This window comes from Pongo abelii, chromosome 17, assembly GCF_028885655.2.
Source record: "Pongo abelii isolate AG06213 chromosome 17, NHGRI_mPonAbe1-v2.0_pri, whole genome shotgun sequence".
In the NCBI taxonomy this organism is placed as follows: Eukaryota; Metazoa; Chordata; class Mammalia; order Primates; family Hominidae; genus Pongo; species Pongo abelii.
In genome coordinates this window covers 77,208,009-77,229,262 of record NC_072002.2, presented here as the reverse complement: position 1 = coordinate 77,229,262, position 21,254 = coordinate 77,208,009, and the positions used below count along the sequence as shown (strand labels likewise).

General features: G+C 44.1%; 1 protein-coding gene across 1 annotated transcript in view; it reads right to left on the bottom strand.

Moving 5' to 3' along the window:
- Positions 1-5,737: 5,737 nt before the first annotated feature.
- Positions 5,738-21,254, bottom strand: part of TNFRSF11A (TNF receptor superfamily member 11a) — a 42,435-nt gene continuing 26,918 nt past the window's right edge. The window contains exon 11 of the mRNA XM_063716801.1: positions 5,738-7,992. Within this exon, the coding sequence (XP_063572871.1) occupies positions 7,709-7,992 (284 nt within the window). The 3' untranslated portion in view covers positions 5,738-7,708. The remainder of the gene's footprint in view (positions 7,993-21,254) is intronic.

Here is a 21,254-nt window from a genome sequence, read left to right as displayed (position 1 = left end):
AAAATAATCAGAAAATATCAATAGAAAGACATTTCACAGGCTGGGCACGGTGGCTCATGCCTGTAATCCCAGCACTTTGGGAGGCTGAGGTGGTGAATCATGAGGTCAAGAGATCAAGACCATCCTGGCCAACAGGGTGAAACCCCATCTCTACTAAAAATACAAAAATTAGCTGGACGTGGTGGTGGGTGCCTGTAGTCCCAGTTACTGGGGAGGCTGAGGCAGGAGAATCCCTTGAACATGGGAGGCAGAGGTTGCAGTGAGCCGAGATCACGCCACTGCACTCCAGCCTGGTGACAGAGCAAGACTCTGTCTCAAAAAAAAAAAAAAAAAAGAAAGACATTTCACAGTTCCCCGACCAATAAAACACATTTATATCAGCATGTGTGTTACAAAACTCAGTTTCCATGGGAGAATGGGCCCCTAGGAGGGTGACTACTGCATTCCATAAGGATATAGGACAATTCTAGGACATGGCAGCTCAGAACTGGGCCCTGACATTGGGAGTCCCACTGTGTAAATGTGGAACAATTTACTCTAAATAAACACTACTGGTGTACATCTCCTGAAACATAATTTTTTAAAAAATGAAAAATTATGTCTTCATTTTTTGCTAATCATAACAGATACTTACAGAAATGCTCTAAAAGCTTTAAACATGCTTATTCCACTTTCCAGAATATATAAAGAACTTTCAAAACTCAATAAGAAAACAATTAAAAACAAACAATCCCAGTCCTTTGGAGGCCAGAGTGGGAGGACTGCTTGAGGTCAGGAGTTTGAAACCAGCCTGGATAACATAGCAAGACCCTCTCACTACAGAAAAATTAAAAAGTTAGCTGGGCATGGTGGCACATGTCTAGGCCCAGCTATCCAGGAGTCTGAGGTAGGAGGATCATTTGAGCCTGGGAAATCGAGGCTGCAGTGAGCTGTGATCACACCACTGCACTCCAGCCTCAGTGACAGAGCAAGACCCTGTCTCACAAAAAGAAAGAAAAAAAATGAGCAAAAGATTTGAACATACTTCATTAAATAAGAGATAAAGATAGCCAAATAAGCACACAAGAAGGTATTCAGTCACAGACTGAAAAGAAAGCCACAGTGAGATACTATACACCTATAAGAATGGCAAGCATTAAAGCAAACCAGCAAATAACTGATGATACCAAATGCTGGTGAGGATGTGGAGCAACTAGAACTCTCATGCATTGCTGATGGGAATGCAAAATGGTACAGACACTTTAGAAAACAGTTTTGCAGTTTCTTATAAAGTTAAACTGATATTTACCATACGATCCCATAATCCCACTCCTGGATATTTACCCAAGATAAGTGAAAGCACACATCCACACGAGTTTTTATAGTAGCTTTATTTGTAATCTCCCCAAACAGGAAAGAACCTATATGTTGGTGAATAAACTGCAGTACATCCATACAATGGACTACCACTCAGAAATAAAATGGAACTACTGGTGTACCCACCGATGGATCTCAAGGACATTATGTGGAAAGAAGCCAGACTCAAATGGCTATGTGCTGTGTAACTCTACACGACAAATTGGAAAAGGTAAAACTATGGGAAGAGAGAACAGATAATGGTTGCCGAGGGCTAGGGGTAGTGGGGAAGGGACTGATTGAAAAGGGAAATGGGAACTTTGGGATGTTGAAATATTCTATATCTTGACTGTGATGGTGGTGGTTACACAACTATGTATTTTTGTTAAAACTCATAAAACTATATATCTAAAAAGCGTGAATTTTACTGTATATAACAAACTCAATAGACCTGATATAAAAAATGTTTATTTTTCCACTGACAGAGTAAATATTTAGAGAAAGCTCTTCTAAGAACTTTAAACATTCATTTTAATGGTTTCTTCGTCATTGAAAGAGAGAGGATATAAAAGCCAATAAAAATGAATTTGCTTCTTCGTTTTAGGGTAAGATGTTTTACTGCTGCTGCTTAAATGGAGACAGTCTCGAAGAGTCTCAGCATAAGAATGTCGTTTTTCTCACGACTTGAAGTCTATGCAGCCTTTGTTTCCTGGGCTACCCCTGCCCGTGAGAAACCAAGAGCCTGGGTGAGAGCGAAAGCTTTCATTGGACTCCAGTGCCCTCCTGAAGGGGCCTGGACCTATAATGCCACCTCCTCTGAGCTGGTGGTCAATTTGTTATTCTTCCCAAACGGGGAGAGGCACCAGGAACACCAAGAGAAACTAGCCCACATAGCCTTTCAACCTTCACATCCAGCTATTCTTTGCGCCCTACATGTTGCCTACACTGATGCCCATTTTAACCACAGTCTTTTAAGACAGTATAACGTGAAGTTATATTGGGTAAGTCTACTTCCCTCAGTGTGTCATGTCAGAAGATGACAACTTTTGGGTCAACCATCACAGTCCTGTCAACTGTCTGTGGAGAAGGTGCGTCCCTCTGACCTAGTTGCAAAGAGTGGGAAGGTGTCCCAGGTGGGCAGCAGATCTTGGTTATAGTTAGGTGGTCCGACGTGATGACTGAGATGGCTCCTGAGCCCAGGAATGAACAAGTGTCAGAGACAGGGAGGGAAAGTAGTGTAGGACAGTCAGATCCGTGCTACTGGAATCTTCTAGGAACTGCCAGTGAGCGCTTGGTTGTCTCTCATCTCACGTCATCCTCACACCAGCCCTAAAGACTAATATTAGTACCTTCTGTTTACACATGTTGAAAACAAGGCTAAGAAGTGATGTAGCCACACAAGATAAGTCCACAAGTCACAGCGCTGAGTCATGAACCAGGTCTGTCTGCAAAACGTCTGCATTTTCTATCACACAGGGAAGAGGGTAGTGTCACCAGCTCCTTGGTTAGTATGAAGATCTGGTAACAGGCCTGTAATTTTGTCATTTTAACTTTTATACTACTGGTAATCTTAAAGATTTTTTTAAAGCATTCCTGTATGCCAGTTTTACGAATGCGATCAAGGAAAGAGATGTTAGCCTAGCATGAGTTTCAACCTCACCCTGGGGTCAGGATAACTGGGGTAAGAGGGAGGTAGGAAGAGAGAAAACTGGACTCACAGCTGTGCAGAGCCATGCGGGTGGGTCAGGAGGAGCAGCAAGTCTTGTGGGTGTGCCTGCCCACTGGGACATTTATTCGGTCCTCCTCTTTGTTAAAACCTTGGGGGACATAGGGTTGTTTTGCCGCAGTAGGCAGTTCCGCAGTGGGGCAGCCATGGGGGTGTTGGTCCAGGGTGGCTCCCCCTGCACTGCTTGGCTTGGCTTCAGTGATCCCACCTAGACCCCGCCTGTGCTCACTGCTGGCACCGCCACTGCCCAATGTCAGGTCCCGCCTCTTCTCTGGCAAAGTTTTAGTGGTTGCAAGACTTCACCAGCAGGGCTCTGGGGGTCAGAAATTCCACAGACAGCCCCTTCCCAGAAGCCTCCTCTGGCGCTTGGAGCAGAGCATTGTCTCGTCTTCTCTGCTCCGAACCCTCCAGCGCTCCTCATCTCCTTTCCCAGGTGCTCAGGGCCCTGCCACTAAAAGCACACTCAATAAACATGGTGATTCATCAACAGAGTGTTTAGGGCTTTGAATGCTTTGTCTCCTCTTTCAAAAGCGGGTTATGCAACTTGTGCCCAGCGCACCCCAAAGCAATGCACAAGGCTCACATACCATCAGACACTGTCAAAGAGCAAACAACTTAAAACTACATTTCTTCCACCAAAGACAGCATCTTTGCTCAAGCTCACCCTTGTATACATATGTAACAAACCTGCACGTTGTGCACATGTAGCCTAAAACTTAAAGTATAATAATAATAAAATTTTAAAAAAATCATAACAAGATTTTGTTTGTTGAGCTGGGGTGAAGGGTGAACACTAGATCTTTTATCTGTTTATATGCAGGTTCCTCTACCCCAAGGTATCTCACCAGTTTTCTTGATTTTAGAAGTTGTTACTTTTCAATTTTCTGTGCCAAAGGAATGCGGAAGTAGTACAGTAGGCTCAATTCCCAAATCACCTACATTTGGCTCTGGAAGGAATTTTGACACAGCACTTAAATATGAACGTGGGTGTCCCTTCCATTGTGGGAATCTATAGTGCTGTGCATTAAGGGAATTCAATCACCAGAGAAGGAGCTACTCACTGGTTAGGGGCTGGGACATGTTCCTCTTTTGTTCCGAGAATGCACTCTTCTCTGCAGCATTTTACTCCATGCAGTGCCTGTGGTGGACAGACGGCAAGGGGGCCATCTTCCCCTCCGTGTGTCCACCCCCTACCCTCTTATTCCGCAACTCTTCCCATGGGGGGATGTGCTGTTCCCCCATCCCTTGGATCTGGGCTGCCTTTGTGACCTGCTTTGGCCCACAGAATGCAGCAGAAGTGACAGCATGCCAGTTTGAGCCCAGGCCTCAAGAAGCCTGGCAGGTTTCTGCTTGTTCTCAGGCTCGACACCACCATAAGAGCATGCCCAGCTAGGTGGCTGGAAGGATGGGGGACAGGTGGAGAGCACACAGCCTGGCCCAGCCAACTAGCCGGGTCATTGTAAATGGGTAAGCAAACCAGGCTGGGCGGGACCAGGCCTGAAGAACCACCCAAGCTGATCCAACCCATAGAATTGGGAGCTAAATAAGTGGTGGTTTTTATGTTTGTTTTTGTTTTTTTACACTGGAGTGCACTGGCCCAATCAAAGCTCACAGTAACCTTGAACTCCTGGACTCAAGCATCCTCCTACCTCAGCCTCCTGAGTAGCCAGGACTGCAGGTGCACACCACCATGCCCAGATAAGTTTTGTATTTTTTGTAGAGACAAGGTCTCACTCTGTTGCCCAGTTTGATCTCTAACTACTGTCCTCAAGTGATCCTCCTGCCTTGGCCTCCCAAAGCACTGGGAGGCATGAACCGCTGTGCCTGGCCAATGGTGACTATTTTAAGCCACTAAGTCTTTGGGTGGTTTGTTACACTGAAATAATCCCGTTTTCCCCACCACATGAAGGTTCTGATCTATCACATTCAAACTGCTCTTTGAATGTGATAAATTCATTCTTCCTTCCGATAGCTGAGTTAAATCTGAGTAGGAAACATGATACTCCATTTCCGTTTCAACTCTTTCACTGGGTACCCAGGCTGCATTTTAAGAAATTTTTGTGAAATCAACAGCATGTATATTATCAAAGCAAGTATTTTCTGTCCCTAGTCTGTGGTCCAGGGAACCAGCAACAAGATACAAATGAACGGTTGACACCATACCATAAAGATTAGGAATAAGCATATCATAAAGATTAGCAATAAGTTGGATCATGATTTTACAGTGAGCCCAGTTTTAGCAAGCCATAAAAAGGATTTTATGGTCAAACATAAGCTTAATATAATCTCTTTATCATGTTCCCCCAATAACTGTTCATTATTGCTTCAGTTCATTTTGTTTACACTTGTCACATACATCTCTACAGTACACAGACACAGACTTATACTTTCTATACATTTCTTAGCATTGAGTTGCCTTTGGATCAATACAGAGTTAGTAGGGATCAGTGCAGGAAAGAATATTACCTTTTTCTGAAAGTAGAGTCTTACTTATGTATATAGCACCTTTGATTTAAGGATCTCAAGGTACTTTAACATTCACTGTAGCATCCTTCTAATACCTCTGGGTAGGGAAACTATTATAAATTATCATTACTGCCTTTTTATAGAAGGAAAAAATAAAAGCAAAGAAAAGCGAAGTGCTCAGTGAGATGACAGTCACAGCAGAAACTCGGGTTTTCAGCTCAGCATTCTATTTTGTGAATTGTAACTCTGTAATATATTCCATATCAAAAGGTATAATGGTTTCCTCCATTTGTATAACATCTCTCTGTGGATGATGTTAAGTAAAAGGGCAGGAATGACGATAAATTCCCATCAACGGATCCTCCTGGCTGTGCAGTTATTTCCTGCAGTTCTTTATGTTGGCTAATGAGTCCCATAAATTACAGAACTATCCTGTGCTTCTGCACTGAAAATCCTAATCGACCGCTACCACCCCAGCATTTCCAGCAGGAGGGAAAAACCAGTGATCCACAGTCATGCTCTTCAGCTGGGCATTTGTGGCCAATAAAGTCTGGGCAGTGACCTCTATTAGTGCTTTCTTTCATAACCTACCAGATGTGCAAAATTAATTTTAACTTGCTTGCATATATTTGCTTTTCCCCAGTATTTGCAGGGAACCAGTGCTCACTGGGTAACAAAAGATAAAACCACCCAGGGGATTTCCTTCCATCTGGAGCGTCCTCTAGGTTTCTCATAAGGGGGATGATGCCAAGAGAAAGGCACCTTTAGGATAATAAGTTTTCTTAAATTCACAACATGCAGATTTGGCTTTACATTTAAATGCATTGGAAAATGGAATGTTTTCCACTTCTACAAGGCTAACTCACAGATGCATGATTATTAATGAATAAAAGAGGATCTATTTATGCTATTCTTATCTAGACAAATAAAATGCAAATTAAAATTTCAACTTTATTCTTCCTTGAACTTCCCGGGCCCTTTCTTTCCAGGAGCCCCATGTCCTGTTCATTTTCTCCATCTTTTCCAGAGAGACCTCTAGAATAAGAAGAATGCCAAGCTGCAGCAACTTGGAGTTTTAGAAATTTGGTTACCAAGTACCTGAGTGCCTCTGCCAGCATGGATAAATTAACCACCTAGAGGGTAAGGTCAGATACTGAGCTTAGTTCTGCTTAAGGACTGACACAAACTTAAAAAGATTCAGGAGAAAACAATAGGGTTTCCTTTTTTCTTTCTTTTAGAAAAATGAGAATACAGAACATTTTTCAGAACATGAAAGTCCCACCACATGTACCTAGCAACTTAGCAACTATCTCCAGGCCTCACATGTTTAGCCTTTTCCCAAAAGTGTTTACAATGAATACACACTGGGAAAGCCATCTCTAAAACACTGTGAGAAGGGGCACAAAAGAAAATATGTAAAGCAGGCCAGCGTGTGGGCTCACGCCTGTAATCCCAGTACTTTGGGAGGCCGAGGCTGGAGGACTGCTTTAGCTGGGGAGTTTGAGACCAGGCTGGGTAACATGGTGGGACCGTGTCTCTCGGAGGGGAGTGGGAGGGAGGAAGCTGGGCGTGGCCTGCAGCTGCGATTCCAGCTACTCCAGAGGTTGAGGTGGGAGGCTCACTTGGATTGCTTGAGCCCAGGAGTTAGAGGCTGCACCGGGCTATAATCGCACCACTGCACTCCAGCCTGGGCCAGAGACAGGTTGCCAAGAAAAGAAGAAAAAAAAAAAAAAGCAAAAGAGAAAAGAGACCCTCACCTTTAGGAGAATTTTTGAGAAAACCTTTAAATTAAAAAAGAGGGAGGACAGATAACAAGAAAAGTTATGAAAAGGAATACAAATATGGGGGGAAAACATAGACCCCCCCCCCCCACAGAACAGGATAGTCATAAAAATAGCTGTCATAGTGCCACAAATTACTGCTGCAAGTTTGAGGAGTGGCAGGGGAGACATCTGCCCCAGTGCGGCGGGCTGCTGAGCATTCGTGGGCATGGGGACAGTCCTCATCAATTCACTTCCTGAAAAGCCCATTTCCTGGAAGGCAAAGTGGGCAGAGAATGCCGGGTGGTCTTCCTCGACTGTACCGATCGATCCATGGGTGGCCGGGACTGGGGCAGAGGCTGCGGTCCTGCCCCTCGCTAGCCCTGGCTCCGAGCTTCGGGCTCCCAGCCATGGGGGGCGCTCAAGCCTTGGCCCCGCCCTGCTCCTGCACCGGCCTCGAGGCCTTCTCCGGCTCCCGCAGCCCCTCGGGGCCGCCGCACGGGTCCGGGAAGCGCGGGCCGTTCCCCGCGAAGGAGTCGCGGCGCGCCAGGGTCTCCTCCTGCACCGGGCGACCCATGGGCTCCGCAGCCGCCGCCGCGCCCTCCTGCGAGGTCTGGCTGACGTAGACCACGATGATGTCGCCCTTGAAGTTCATCACCTGCCCGCTGGAGATGAACGTGGAGTTACTGTTTCCAGTCACATTTCCTGCGGGGAGAGGAAGGGAGAACACGGGGAGGGTGAGTCAGCGCCCGGAGGCAGGGTCTGCCGAGAGGAAGGTTCCGGGGAGTGGAGGGCGGCTCCCCGGATTCCCACAGCCCCGGGCCACAGGGAACCACACTGTCACCCTCCAGGCCCACTGAGGCGGAGGAAGGCGGGGCAGAGAAAAGAGGAATAGAAGAGAAAAAAGACAAAAGAAGTAAAGAGAAGAGGCGGGGAAAGGAAGAGAGGAGGAAAAGGAGTGGAGGAGGAAGGGGGGAAGGGGGAGGAGAGGGCTAGGAAGAGGAGGAGGAGGAAAGAAAGGGGAGAGGAAGACGAAGGAGAGAGGAAGAGGAAGGGGGGAGGAGGAGGAGGGGAGAAAGAGGAGGAGAGGAGAAGGGGAGGAAAAGGAGGAGGAGAGGAAGAGGAGGAGGAGAGGAGGAACAGGAAAGGAGGGGAGAGGAAGAGATGAGAAATGAGCAAGCCTAGGGGCAGACTCATGCTTTACCATTTGCCTGTGAGGTGGGACTCTGGGATACTGGCAAGAGAGCACACCAGGATTACAGAATCACAGACAAGATTCAGATTTTACAAAAGAGAGAGAGAGTGTGTTGTGTGTGCGTGTGTGTGCGTGTGTGTTCAACACAGAACAGGCACAGCTAAGGGAGGAGACCTCAGTCTGCTCTCCTCTCTGGACTCACATCTGAGGCCCCATCACCCTGGGTGCCTTCGTTCCTCATGGTCCCTAATAGCTCGGCCCTGGAGGATCATGGGGCCATGTGGGCTCAGCTTTCAGTAGAGATTAATCCACTTCCTTAACATTAAAATGACTTCCGGAAACAAAATAGATTCACAAAACTAAAATAGAAAAAAAAAGTCCTATAAATCACTTTTCCCTTCTGAACTCTGAAGGATGTTTTGTCCCTAGGGGGTTCTAGCATCATTGCTTTGTGGGTGACTAGATGTGGCCAGTCTTTAAGCAATGGGCCTTTTGAAAAACAAACAGAAAGTCCAACAAATGTTACGAAACCTGCTAGCTCTTACGATTCTTCCATTTTAAAGACAGAAATTTCCTAGACTTTGGTCTAGGAAACTGCCACAAACCAAGCAGATCTAGAAACATCCCAACACTCAGCATCACAAACAGAATCCTTCCATTTGATCAGTGGCCAGGAATGTCAAAATGGCTCCTCACGATTCACCCCTTTTTCTTCTCCATTGTGACTCAGCTTAGTAATAATTCATACAAATAAAATGAAGTTTTTGTTACCACTCCACACAAGATTTTCCTCAAATTTGGAAGGCATGTTTTGGATGGCCTGACTAAAATACCAATACGCATGTAGGAAATTCCTTTGAGGAGCCTTCCCCTGACCCACTGGGTACCTCTAGAGAAGCCAAGACCAAAACACAAGGAAAAGCCCATGAAGACACAAGGATTTCAAGTATGAGCAACAAATCCAAAGTCCTGGAAGGAGGTCTGTGCCTCATGCTGTTTCTCCCATAGGCAATTGTGTGGGATGTCCTTCAAGATGGGCAGTGGCAGGACTTGTCTAAGAACCCCCAATCACCATGAGGGAGGCCCGCTGGCATTCCTGTTTACCACCTACCCAGCACATTCTCCACCCGCTCTCCACACGTGGCCAGGCATGCAGCGTACTCCAGTGAGGGTCTGCTCACCACTGTATCTACGCCCTTCTGCTCCCACCACTTACCAAGTTCCTTCTCAAGTCTGTTGTCACCAGATAAACTCATCAGGAAATTTAATTACATATTAGGTAAAGCAGTGAAATATTAGTGAGAAAAAATAGGAAATGTTTCTATGAAAACTAAAGTGAATGCTTTGCAAGGACCCAAATAAAAGTCAAAAAAAAAAAAACAACAAAACATACAAACAAAATGAAACAATCACCACAAACTGTTCAACTGGTGTGGTGGTGTAGGCAAGGAAACTAAGAAAAAAGAAAGAAAAAGGAAGGACTTCTGGTTTCAAAATGGCGGCACAGAAGCAAGCTGGTTCCACTCCCCCCACAGAAAACCAAAACAAAACACACAGCACCGACATTATCACTCAAAATATTCTAGAATACAAATATGACAATGAGACAGTTCCCAGGGCCACAGAGAAGTGAGAAAGGAAGAAAAAGAATAGGAAAAGGAAATAATAAAACTCCAGAAGGATTTTGCTCTCAAATATCTGTAATTTCTCAATTCACACTGAAGAAATCGAAACTGGAAATTAAGGTGGTGTGGTTAATGTAAAAAGGTCTCAGGAGGCTGAGCGCGGTGGCTCACGCCTGTAATCCCGGCACTTTGGGAGGCCGAGGCAAGTAGATCACCTGGGGTCAGGAGTTCAAGAACAGCCTGGCCAATATGGTGAAACTCCGTTTCTACTAAAAATACAAAAATTAGCTCGGCATAGTGGTGGGCACCTGCAATCCCAGCTACTTGGGAGGCTGAGGTAGGAGAAGTGCTTGAACCCAGGAGGCGGAGGTTGCAGTGAGTCAAGATCGCGCCACTGACCTCCAGCCTGGGCGACAAGAGCAAGACTCTGTCTCAAAAAAAAAAAAAAAAAAAAGGGCTCAGGAAACTATAATCAGCCAGCACATACAGCCTTATACTATAAAATAATCAGAGTGTAACTATAAGGTATATGTTTTAAATAAAAAAATATTTAAGATATGAACTTGTAAGATGACATTTTTAAGTAACTCAGCAACTGCTGACCAGGGGCTGATAAAAAGGCTTCTACCGTAGCAGCAACAGAAGAAGTAGGCATAGCAACACAGTTAAGTCCTCCTATTTGAGAGATCACTACTTGGTTAATAGAAAAAGTCAAAGTGGAAAATAAAAAGTACATGGAATGGGACATTTAATTTTTAAAAAATGCACATACAATGAAAATTCTATTCTGATTAAAAACATACCATGTTTATTTAATAAAATAAGCAATTTAAAGTTGCTTAGATGTATGATTATTCTTGACCTAGTTCCTCTAGTTTTAATATACACCATGACACAAACAGATAAATCTATGAAGAGGATAAAGAAGAGACGAGATTAAATGCAAAACCATCCATCATGAGGTGTTCTCACTACAACATCATTGCCTGCTGGTTCTGTTGTTCTTCAGTATCATGTAAAACTACACAGAGAACATCTCCAGCCACTGCATGATTGATTTATGGTTTTGAATTTGTTCTCATCTCTTCTTTATCCTCTTCACTGATTTATCTGCTTAGGTCATGGTATATATTATTTCTCTGCCATTTTAAATTTTATTTTTCAACAAATCATCATGAATCCATTGTTGTTTACTTCTTTCTTGTGAGAACCTTTGATGAGTCTGAACCCAGGTAAAACCTACGGTTTGTGTAAAGTCTTTCATCTTGAGAATTTCATTCCATGCCATTGCTCCATGGCAAACAGTATCTTTGATACTGATAACCTAAATATTCTATAGGACCTATATTCATTTTTGTTTTCTTTTTTCAGATGAACCTCAAACCCTTTTGCCTAAGTAGAATATCTAAACATTTCAGAATCCTTTGTTTCATGGACTGAACCAAGAATATTATTGTTGGGGAACTAAGCGCGGTGGCTCACACCTGTAACTCTGGCACTTTGGGAGGCTGAAGTGGGTGAATGCTTAAGCCCAGGAGTTGGAGACCAGCCTGGGCAACATGGTGAAACCCTGCCTCTATGAAAAATACAAAAAAGTTAGTTGGGTGTGGTGGCACATGCCTGTAGTCACAGCTACTTGGAAAGCTGAGGTGGGAGGATCACCTGAGCCCAGAGATGCTGAGGCTCCAGTGATCTGTGATCATGCCACTGCACTCCAGCCTGGGTGACAGAGTGACCCCCATCTCAAAAAAAAAAAAAAAAGAATATTATTTTTGGAAGGCCATGAGGCTTATGGAAGGGCAAAAACCAGGCCTTTAAATTCCTGACCATTGGCCCAGTGCAGTGGCTCAGGCCTGTAATCCCAGCCCTTTGGGAGGCTGAGGCGGGTGGATCACGAGGTCAGGAGATCGAGACCATCCTGGTTAACACGGTGAAACATGGTCTCTACTAAAAATAAAAAAAATTAGCTGGGTGTGGTGGCAGGCGCCTGTAGTCCCAGCTACTCGGGAGGCTGAGGCAGGAGAATGGTGTGAACCCAGGAAGCGGAGCTTGCAGTGAGCCAAGATCATGCCGCTGCACTCCAGCCTGGGTGACAAAGCAAGACTCTGTCTCAAAAAAAAAAAAAAAAAAAAATTCCTGACCATTAAGATGTAAAGGACAGTTACCTAGAAAGATTCAGGAGATTCTAAAACAAGTGTATTCTTCAAATGTTTCTTTAACAAAGCTAAAATTAATGACAAAAACAACCATTGGTCAAGTCTATCCATGCATGGTGACTCTTATGAGATATAGTAAACTGATAGAGACTAAACTTTTTTTAAAAATGTTATACTGATCTGCCAATCACAATACGTGGCAATTCTTATGTGGCAGCAGAGTGGTCGCCATAGGCCTGTATAGCTGCACAAGGCCTTATGCTCTGAAGAGCTGCACGCTGGCTTAAATGCTTTGCTGTCATCATGAAATTCTTATTAATTTTTGCAAAAGGAGAAAATTTTTCATTTTCCACTGGGCTATGTCAGTTATGTCACCAGTCCTGAAGGTGCGGGCAACTCTTAGGAGCATTACTCTGGGAACTTTCTCCACTGAGGCTCTAATCTAGCACTACCGTTTTCGGAAGTACCATCTTATAAGTTGGACATTTTTCAATATTACAGAAGTGTTTGCTAATCAGATTTTCTCTACTAAATATTCAGTAAAACTGAGTTGTAGAAGCTCTCCACTTATGCTTCTAAAATACTGATCCTGTGATATGTTTCCCTCATGTTCAAGCCACCCACCCTTTGCTGCAAAACACCAACTTTCTGATGGAAAACTGGGGCCTGTCCTTTGCGAATGGGTCTACTGATTGTACCAACTGTATCTTGAATGCTTTACCTACAATTTCTAGTTTTGGGTTCTTTAACGTGGAATGAGAACCAAAAGTCACTTGCCAAAAAGCAGTCTAAGTGCAGGAGCCTCCTAGAGTTTTCTTCCTTCCACCTTTCACGGTTGTCTCATTCACCTCAACTTCAATACCAAAAAGGTTTTAGCAATTCATTCCCCAAATCATCCCAAGGTATTCAATAGTTTTCACAGAAATAATCATGATTATCAAACTTATTTTTTTCTTGCCAGTTAACATAATAGTTAACGTTTTAAATGACAAGATCAGCTCACACTCACAGAACTGGGAGCACCCATGGACTTTAGAAAACATGGCCATTCAGCAGGTGGGAGCAGAAGGGTCTGGGTATTCCAGAGTGACCCACGAGTTGTGAATAATCAGTGTGCTATGGGCTTCAGTCAGCTTCCTGGGCAGGTGTAGGTTAATCTGTGGGTTGAGTGGAGATAGATTGAGTACCTACTACAATAATAACAGTAACAGAAGCAACACTCTCCATGCAGAATTACCTAAGCCCTCTCTTCAGGCCAGGTCAGCTGCATCACAAACACCAGCTTGCAGGTGCTCTGCATGTGAGCACGCCAGGTTTCTGTGTTTGTTTTTTTCCCCTCTACCAACTGACACTGTTTCAAGGATGAAAACTGCCGAACAGCCTTCTTTTTCCATGGCATGTCATAATCCAGATCCACCGGAAAGCAATCTAATGACATCAATGTCACTGTGGTGTTTCAGTCTCTGAAGAGGAGAGGTGACTAAGTGGTAACTAGAGGGATGGAGGCATTAATGGCTGCCTGAATTCAGGAGGGGCAGAAATGTGGGGCAGAGGAGAGAACAGGAGTCTAGAAGCTCTTGGGTCTTGTCTTGAGACTTGGCCCTCACTAGTGGTGAGAATTTGGGACAAACTACCTAACTCTCCCAATCTGTATCAAGCTGTGCTGGCCTGGCAGTATGCGACTGCATAGAGCAAGTAAATATTAATAATACACATTTGTTAAATAAATGAACAAATCAGCACATGAATATCCAGCAGGATAGCATAAGGGTCAAACAAGATGATGGATTTGAAAATGCTAGGGAAATAGCAAAGAATCAGTCACAGGTGCAATGGTGGCATTCCTCCTCCCAGAAAGTAGTATCAGTGCTCACGGAACTCCCAAGGACACAGAGATTCATGAAATACACTGAATAGTAGTATTATCTTTCCATCCCTGTCTTGTTAGAGGATCTCAATGTGTCTTAAAGACTGAAAGGACACTTTCTCTGGAAATCTAACCAACTTCTGTTTGCTCTGCTGAAGTCCTCAATCGTTATGACTGTCTTCGGTTAGAACACGTATCTATATAATTCTACATTAAACCCCACAGTCTCATTTCTCATCACGCAAGTCTGCTGTGAGTTGAATGTAGCACCAGAGTAGATCAAGGCTTAGAATTAGTTGGTAATATCCTTATCTAATAAGATACCTCAGTCCTGAACTGTCCTTGCTAAAAGTAAGAATTCCTTAACATTTGCTTTCTGTATTGCAGAACAGATTAGTTGTTCACATCAGAGAGTTCACATCTGATCTGTGATGGTGACACCAATAGGTCACCATGTTGGCAGCTGTATAATCAGGTGGGTGCTGTGGGTCTCCTTTTCAACATGGTTCTCATGGTTTCTGCAGTTGATACGTGTCCCAGGAGGGTAACTCTTCCCACTGAATGCCTAGAAACTCAACGGGGACCTCTGTAGTTAGCAGGGACCTCTCCCTTGCTGGTGGCTAGTAAGGGAGTATGAAAAGGGGAGGGATGGTTCAGATGAGGCTTACCCAAGATGGCCTAAAAAGATCCAAGGCTTAAGAGAATGAAGAAACAAGCCGCAGACTGGAAGAAAATATTTGCAAAAGCCATATCTGACAAAGGACTATTTCCCAAAATAAACAAGGAACTCTTAAAACTCAACAATAAGAAAACAAACAACCCGATTAAAAAATGGACCCAAGGCCTTAACAGACACCTCACCAAAGATACCCAGATGGCAAACAGGCATATGAAAAGATGCCCACGTCATATGTCATTAGGGAAGTGAGAATTTAAGCAACAGTGAGACACCACTACACACCTATTAGAATGGCTCAGATCCAGAACACTGACAACACCAAATGCTGGCAAGCATGGGGGTGGGTGGCAGGAACTCTTATTCTTGGCTAGTGGGAATGCAAAAGGGTACAGTTGCTTTGGAAGACAGTTTGATGACTTCTTACAAAACTGAACATACGCTTATCATATGATCCAGCAATCATACTCTTTGGTATTTACCCAAAGGAGTTGCAAACTTATGTCCACACAAAAATCTGCACACAGATGTTTACAGCAGCTATAGTCATAATTGCCAAAACTTGGAAGCAGCCAAGAGTCCTTCAGTAAATGAAAGGATAAACAAATCCCCCATGTCCTCCACACAATGGAATATTATTTAGTGTTAAAAAGAAAAGAGCTGGCCGGGCGTGGTGGCTCACGCCTGTAATCCCAGCACTTTGGGAGGCCGAGGCGGGCAGATCACAAGGTCAGGAGATCGAGACCATCTTGGCTAACACAGTGAAACCCCATCTCTATTTAAAAAATACAAAAAATTTGCTGGGCATGGTGGCGGGCGCCTGTAGTCCCAGCTACTCGGGAGGCTGAGGCAGGAGAATGGCATGAACCTGGAGGCGGGGCTTGCAGTGAGCCATGATGGCGCCACTGCACTCCAGCCTGGGCGACAGAACGAGACTCCATCTCAAAAAAAAGAAAAAGAAAAGAGCTATCAAGCCATGAAAAGGCATGGAGGAAACTTAGATTCATAATGCTAAGTAAACAAAGCCAATCTGAAAAGGCTATAGAATGTATGATTCCAACTCCATGGCATTCTGGACCAGGCAAAACTATGGAGACAGTAGAAAGATCAATAGTTGCCAGGAGTTCAGAGAGAGGAAGGGGTGAGTAGAGCACAGAGCATTCGTAGGGCAGTGAAAGTACTCTGTATGAGACTATCATGGTGGATGCATGCCAGGATACATTGGTCCAAACCCATAGAACGTACAACACAAAGAGTGGACCCCAATGTGTCAATATGCGCTCATCAAGTGCAGCAAATGTACCACTCTAGTGGGGGAGGCTGTGCATGTGTGGGGGGCAGGAGGAATGTAGGAAATCTCTGTACCTGCCCCTCAATTTTCCTATGAAGCTAAAACTGCTCTAAAAAATAGTCTACATTAAAAACATAAAGACCAGAGGTTTTTTATAGGCATTGTTAGTCCATTAAGCCAAACCAGGCCTTGTCACTCCCCTCTTGCCTCCTCTCCTCGGGATCCCTTTCTGACAGCGTTCCCCTTCGAGGCTGCCTCTGACCTTTATTTGACATTTATTTTGCTTGCCAAAAAAAAAAAAAAGATAAAGTTTGAAGCATGTGGAAGAAAAGGCTTTCCCCACAAGAGAAAGTAATAGTGAAAATAGTAACATCCCAAGACAACTGGCAGAAGAGAGGGGTCTCACCATAACCAGGGGACCATCATGCACTGTGCATCCTACCGTCCCTCCTATGGAACCCTCTGGGCCGGGCCAGGCCTAGCTACTGCCTCTCCCTCAGCCAGAGTAGCCAATGATGCCAGGACTGTGCTTGTCCCTATTCTGTGACACACTGAAGATTCTCCAAGACACAGTAAATAAATGAAATCAGCGTCACTTGCACTGACTTAAGAGGAGACAGTGCGGTGGTTTAAGGTTGCACTGCAGCCCTGACCTCCTGGGCTCAGGTGATCATCCCACCTCAGCCTCCCGAGTGGCTGGGACTGTAGGTACATGCTACTACATCTGGCTAATTTTTTTTTTAATTTTTGTAGAGAAGAGGTCTGTGTTGCCCAGGCTGGTCCTGAACTCCTGGATTCAAGAGATCCTCCCCCCTTGGCCTCCCAAAGTGCTGGGGTTACAGGTGGGAGCCACTGTGCCCTGACCTGCAATCAGATACTTGAACCATGGCTTTGTCACTTACTAGCTGTATGATCCTGGGCGAGGAACTTGTCCCATAGAATTTCTGTGAGGAATAAGAAGATAATACACACAAAACACTTAGCACCTGGTGACTAACGTCTATAATATCACTGATAAAACTGTAACCTTCAGGCTATCGAACCAATCTTACAGGTCCCTGAACACAATATGATGGATGAAATTTGAAGGCTACCCAAAAGTGTGATTTGAAAGCCAGAATGGCATGGGGATTTTTATTAAATATGGGAATTTGGAAGTGTTTCTAACAGTTAAGATGGATTAGTTGGCAGGGTGAGGAGGGTCACACCTGTAATCCAAGACAGTGCAGTGGGTTAGGGTACAAGCTTCATAATCAGACATTTGTTTTTGTTTCTTTGAGAAAGGGTCTTGCTTAATCGCCCAGGCTGGAGTGCAGTGGTGTGAACACAGCTCACTGCAGTCTTGACCTCCTGGGCTTTGTCGTCCTCCCACCTTAGCCTCCTGAGTGGCTGGGACTATACACCTTGGGAGGCCTAGGTGTGTGGATCTGTTTGAGCTCAGGAGTTCGAGACTAGCCTGGGCAGCATGACGAAACCCAGTCTCTAAAAAAAAAAAAAAAGTACAAAAATTAGCAGGGTGTGGTGGTACAGGCCTGTTGTCCCAGCTACTTGGGAGGCTGAGATGGGAGGATGACTTGAGCCTGGGGGGCGGAGGCTGCAGTAAGCCAAGATCGTGCCACTGCTATCCAGCCTGGGTAATAGAGCCAAACCCTGTCTCAAAAAAAACTTAAAAAAAAAAATGGATTAGTTGACTTAAGACATTAATATTTAATGTGACTTAACCAGAAAAATGTTCAGGTAACTTGAGAGTGTTAAAAATAGCAAGTAAGTCAACAGAAACAATGAATCAGTGATGTTTCCCATCATAATCAGAACGATGCTTCTACTTTGTCCATGCTTGACATAGCAGGCTCCATGGAATCTGCATTTCTCAGGCAGAAAGAACAAACTTAGTTCTAAGAACACAATCCCTGACAGAATTTACATTTTTAAGCAAGACAATGCATACCTTTCTTCTCAAAAGCTTATTATGTTGTTTAAAATGCCTAACATATGAATATTAAATCACAAGAACTATGCCAAATAATACCACCAAATTGTCATGTAGATTTTCTTCCAAGGAAGAGAACTAAAAATATACACAAATACACTCAAACTACCCAGGCTACATTGGGTTCTTTTGGAATTTTTTAAAAAACTTATTTTATATTTAACCCATATGCTTCTCATGTGATTTTCCTTTTTATGGAAATGTAAGTTCTGTTTCAGGCATTTAGAAGAAACTGGGTATGTGATGATAAGGGAAGGGAAACAGTATTTAATAGTTCCATTCTGAATCATGCTTGAAAATTACTTAGAAAGTCTTACAGACCAAAGCCTTCCAAAATGAGCCCTATCAGTGCAGAAAGAAGGGAGACAGGACGAAATGAAGCAGAGTATATACAGTGACCACATTTTTTGTATATTTTGAAATAGTGTATTGACGTTTTACAGCAATGAAAGCTGAATATTATCACCAGATAACCAAATTATGAAATATCTATATTAACTTCAAGATTCAGGGCCAATGAACCAGTATCTGCCTTTAAGAGATTTAGCTGAAAGTGAAATGCAAGGTGGTGAATGGCATTCTAACAAGAGTGTGAAGAAAGAGATAGAAGGCTGTCCGCTGCTGGAGGGGAAGAAAGGAGGGGAGGTAAGTTTGGATAGGAAAATCTTCTTCTGTACTCTCAGAATGGAAATGGATGGTCAACAACAGTGATTTCAAGCGAGAGTGGGACCAGGGACGGAGACTGAGGACAGGGGAGGATGAGGGGTCAGGCAGGTCTTCACTGTCCCATGTTCCTGGCTCCCAGGTGATGGCCTTGGAGAATCTATGCTGCTAGGACGAACCAGCTCACCTGTGCTCTGTCATTTCTGCCTCCTCTGCCCAGGACACTAGGTGAGCCCAAGGCAGCCAGTGCCAGCCCTTCCATCCCTCTCCTTCTCCAGCTCCCTAGAGCAGACCAAAGAACTGGGAGGCTGAGAGTGACTTGGGGGAACCAACAGGATACAGTGGTCTCATGTTCATCTATTTATTCCTGAATGGATGAATGAATGAGTGTATAAGCATCCATTCACTTAACATATTGAGATACTAGAAAGATTAGGCTATGGGGAATTCCCCTTTTCTTTACTTTTTTTTTTTTTTTTTTTTTTTTTTGAGACAGAGTTTTGCTCTGTCGCCCAGGCTGGAGTGCAGTGGCAAGATCTCAGATCACCTCTGCCTCCCTGACTCAAGCAATTCTCCTGCCTCAGCTTCTCAAGTAGCTGGGATTCCAGGCGTGTGCCACCACGCCCAGCTAATTTTTTTTATTTTTAGTAGAGATGGGGTTTCCCCATGTTGGTCAGGATGGTCTTGAACTCCTGATCTAAAGTGATCCGCCCACCTCAGCCTCGCAAAGTGCTGGGACTACAGGTGTGAGCCACTGCACCCAGCCAGAATTCCCACTAACTGGTTGTGGCTGCCTAGAGCTGGGGTGTTGATAGGGTGTGAGAGTATCCAGGCTGGCTGGTGAGAAAGACCCCAAGATTCATTACAAACAACAAGCCACAGGTCAGAGATGGGGCAGGCTGTGGAAGGCCTGGATTTCTCAAATGATTGATTCCTTTTCACAGGGTCCACTCCCTGGCATTAATCCCTACTTGTTTTTCGGGCTTTTTCAAGGCTCTGTGGCTCAGTGGACCTTCAATAAATTGGACCTTCAATGAATTAATTGAAAAGCAAATAGGTATTCAGTGTTCATCAAGAATTGTTTGCAGCCATAGAAAAAGAAGGAAATCATGTCCTCTGCAGCAACATGGATGCAGTTGGAGGCCATTATCCTATGTAAATTAGTACAGAAACAGAAAACCAAACACTGCATGTTCTCACTTATAAGTGGAAGCTAAACACTGGGTATTCATGGACATAAAGATGGCAACAATAGACACTGGGGACTTCTAACTAGGCAGGGGAGAGAGGGAGAGAAACAAGGATTGAAGATACTGTGCTCACTGCCTGGATGACGAGATCAATCATACCCCAAACCTCAGCATTATACAATATACCCAGGTACAAACCTGCACATTTATCCTGAATCTAAGATAAAAGTTGAAATAATTAAAAAGCAAAATGAGTTTTAAAAGACAAAAAAAAAAAAGACCACCCCAACTTTCTCCAGCTCAGAAGTGACTGAAACTAATGAGTGGCTTCGGGAGCCAAAACCAAGCCACCAGCCAACAACAGACACATTAATCATAAGCAGTTATGGTTTCTTTCACATGAAATAACTCTCTAGGGGCACAGCGAGAATGCGCCAATCTCCAGGTGAGAGGGCTGGTAACCAAGGCAACCATCACGTCATCAGAATTAGGCGTAACTTCAGACCTAAATTAAGGCATGGTTATTTAAGACATAACCAGAAGTATGCTTCCCCCTTCACTGATCTTTGCTAATCATTCTCCTTGCTTCTTAGGACTTATAACACGGCTAAAATAGCCTTAACAGCACTGGGTGTTATGTTTTTTAAAGTTGTCTACACTTGTGGAGCTGTCTGAAAAATCATCACTCTCCTCACGAAGATGCTGGGACAGGAGATACTCTTCCCTAAAGAAAAAGTCCCCAGTCACTGTCATTTCTCCAGAAACGGTTTGATGCGATTGTAAGTAAAAACAAACAAAAAATAGTCTCATATAAAAATCCAAAAAACCCTTAAACAAATGTCACATCAGCACAGTCCTGAGAGCACAGGGGCTTTGAGGGGACCACGGGATAAGGCCTGTGAAGGACTGCTCACCTAAGCTCCAGCCTCTTTCATGCACTTTATAGAACGTAAATTGTGACTTTTTAAAAAACTACACAAAAAAGCAAGAATGAGAAAGTACTATTTTGACCAGAAACCATAAGGCCTGTTCATGGAGAAGTAATTGTGGAGGAGAATAGCACAGCCTCCAAAATCAATCTGGCTGCTGCCTCTCCTCAGGCGAAAATTAATTTGGCCCGCTTGCTGGCGTCGACCATGGGCAGACTCTACGGATGTTTTGCATGGCTAAGCACCAGACGAAGACAGAAAAAGCAGTGTAAACTTTTTGCAAATTAACACCACTTAGTTGATGACACACTTTTGATTCCTTTCCTCCATCCCTAGATGGTTTAGTGCGAGAGAAATAAAAGATGATGAAAAACAGACTAGGCTA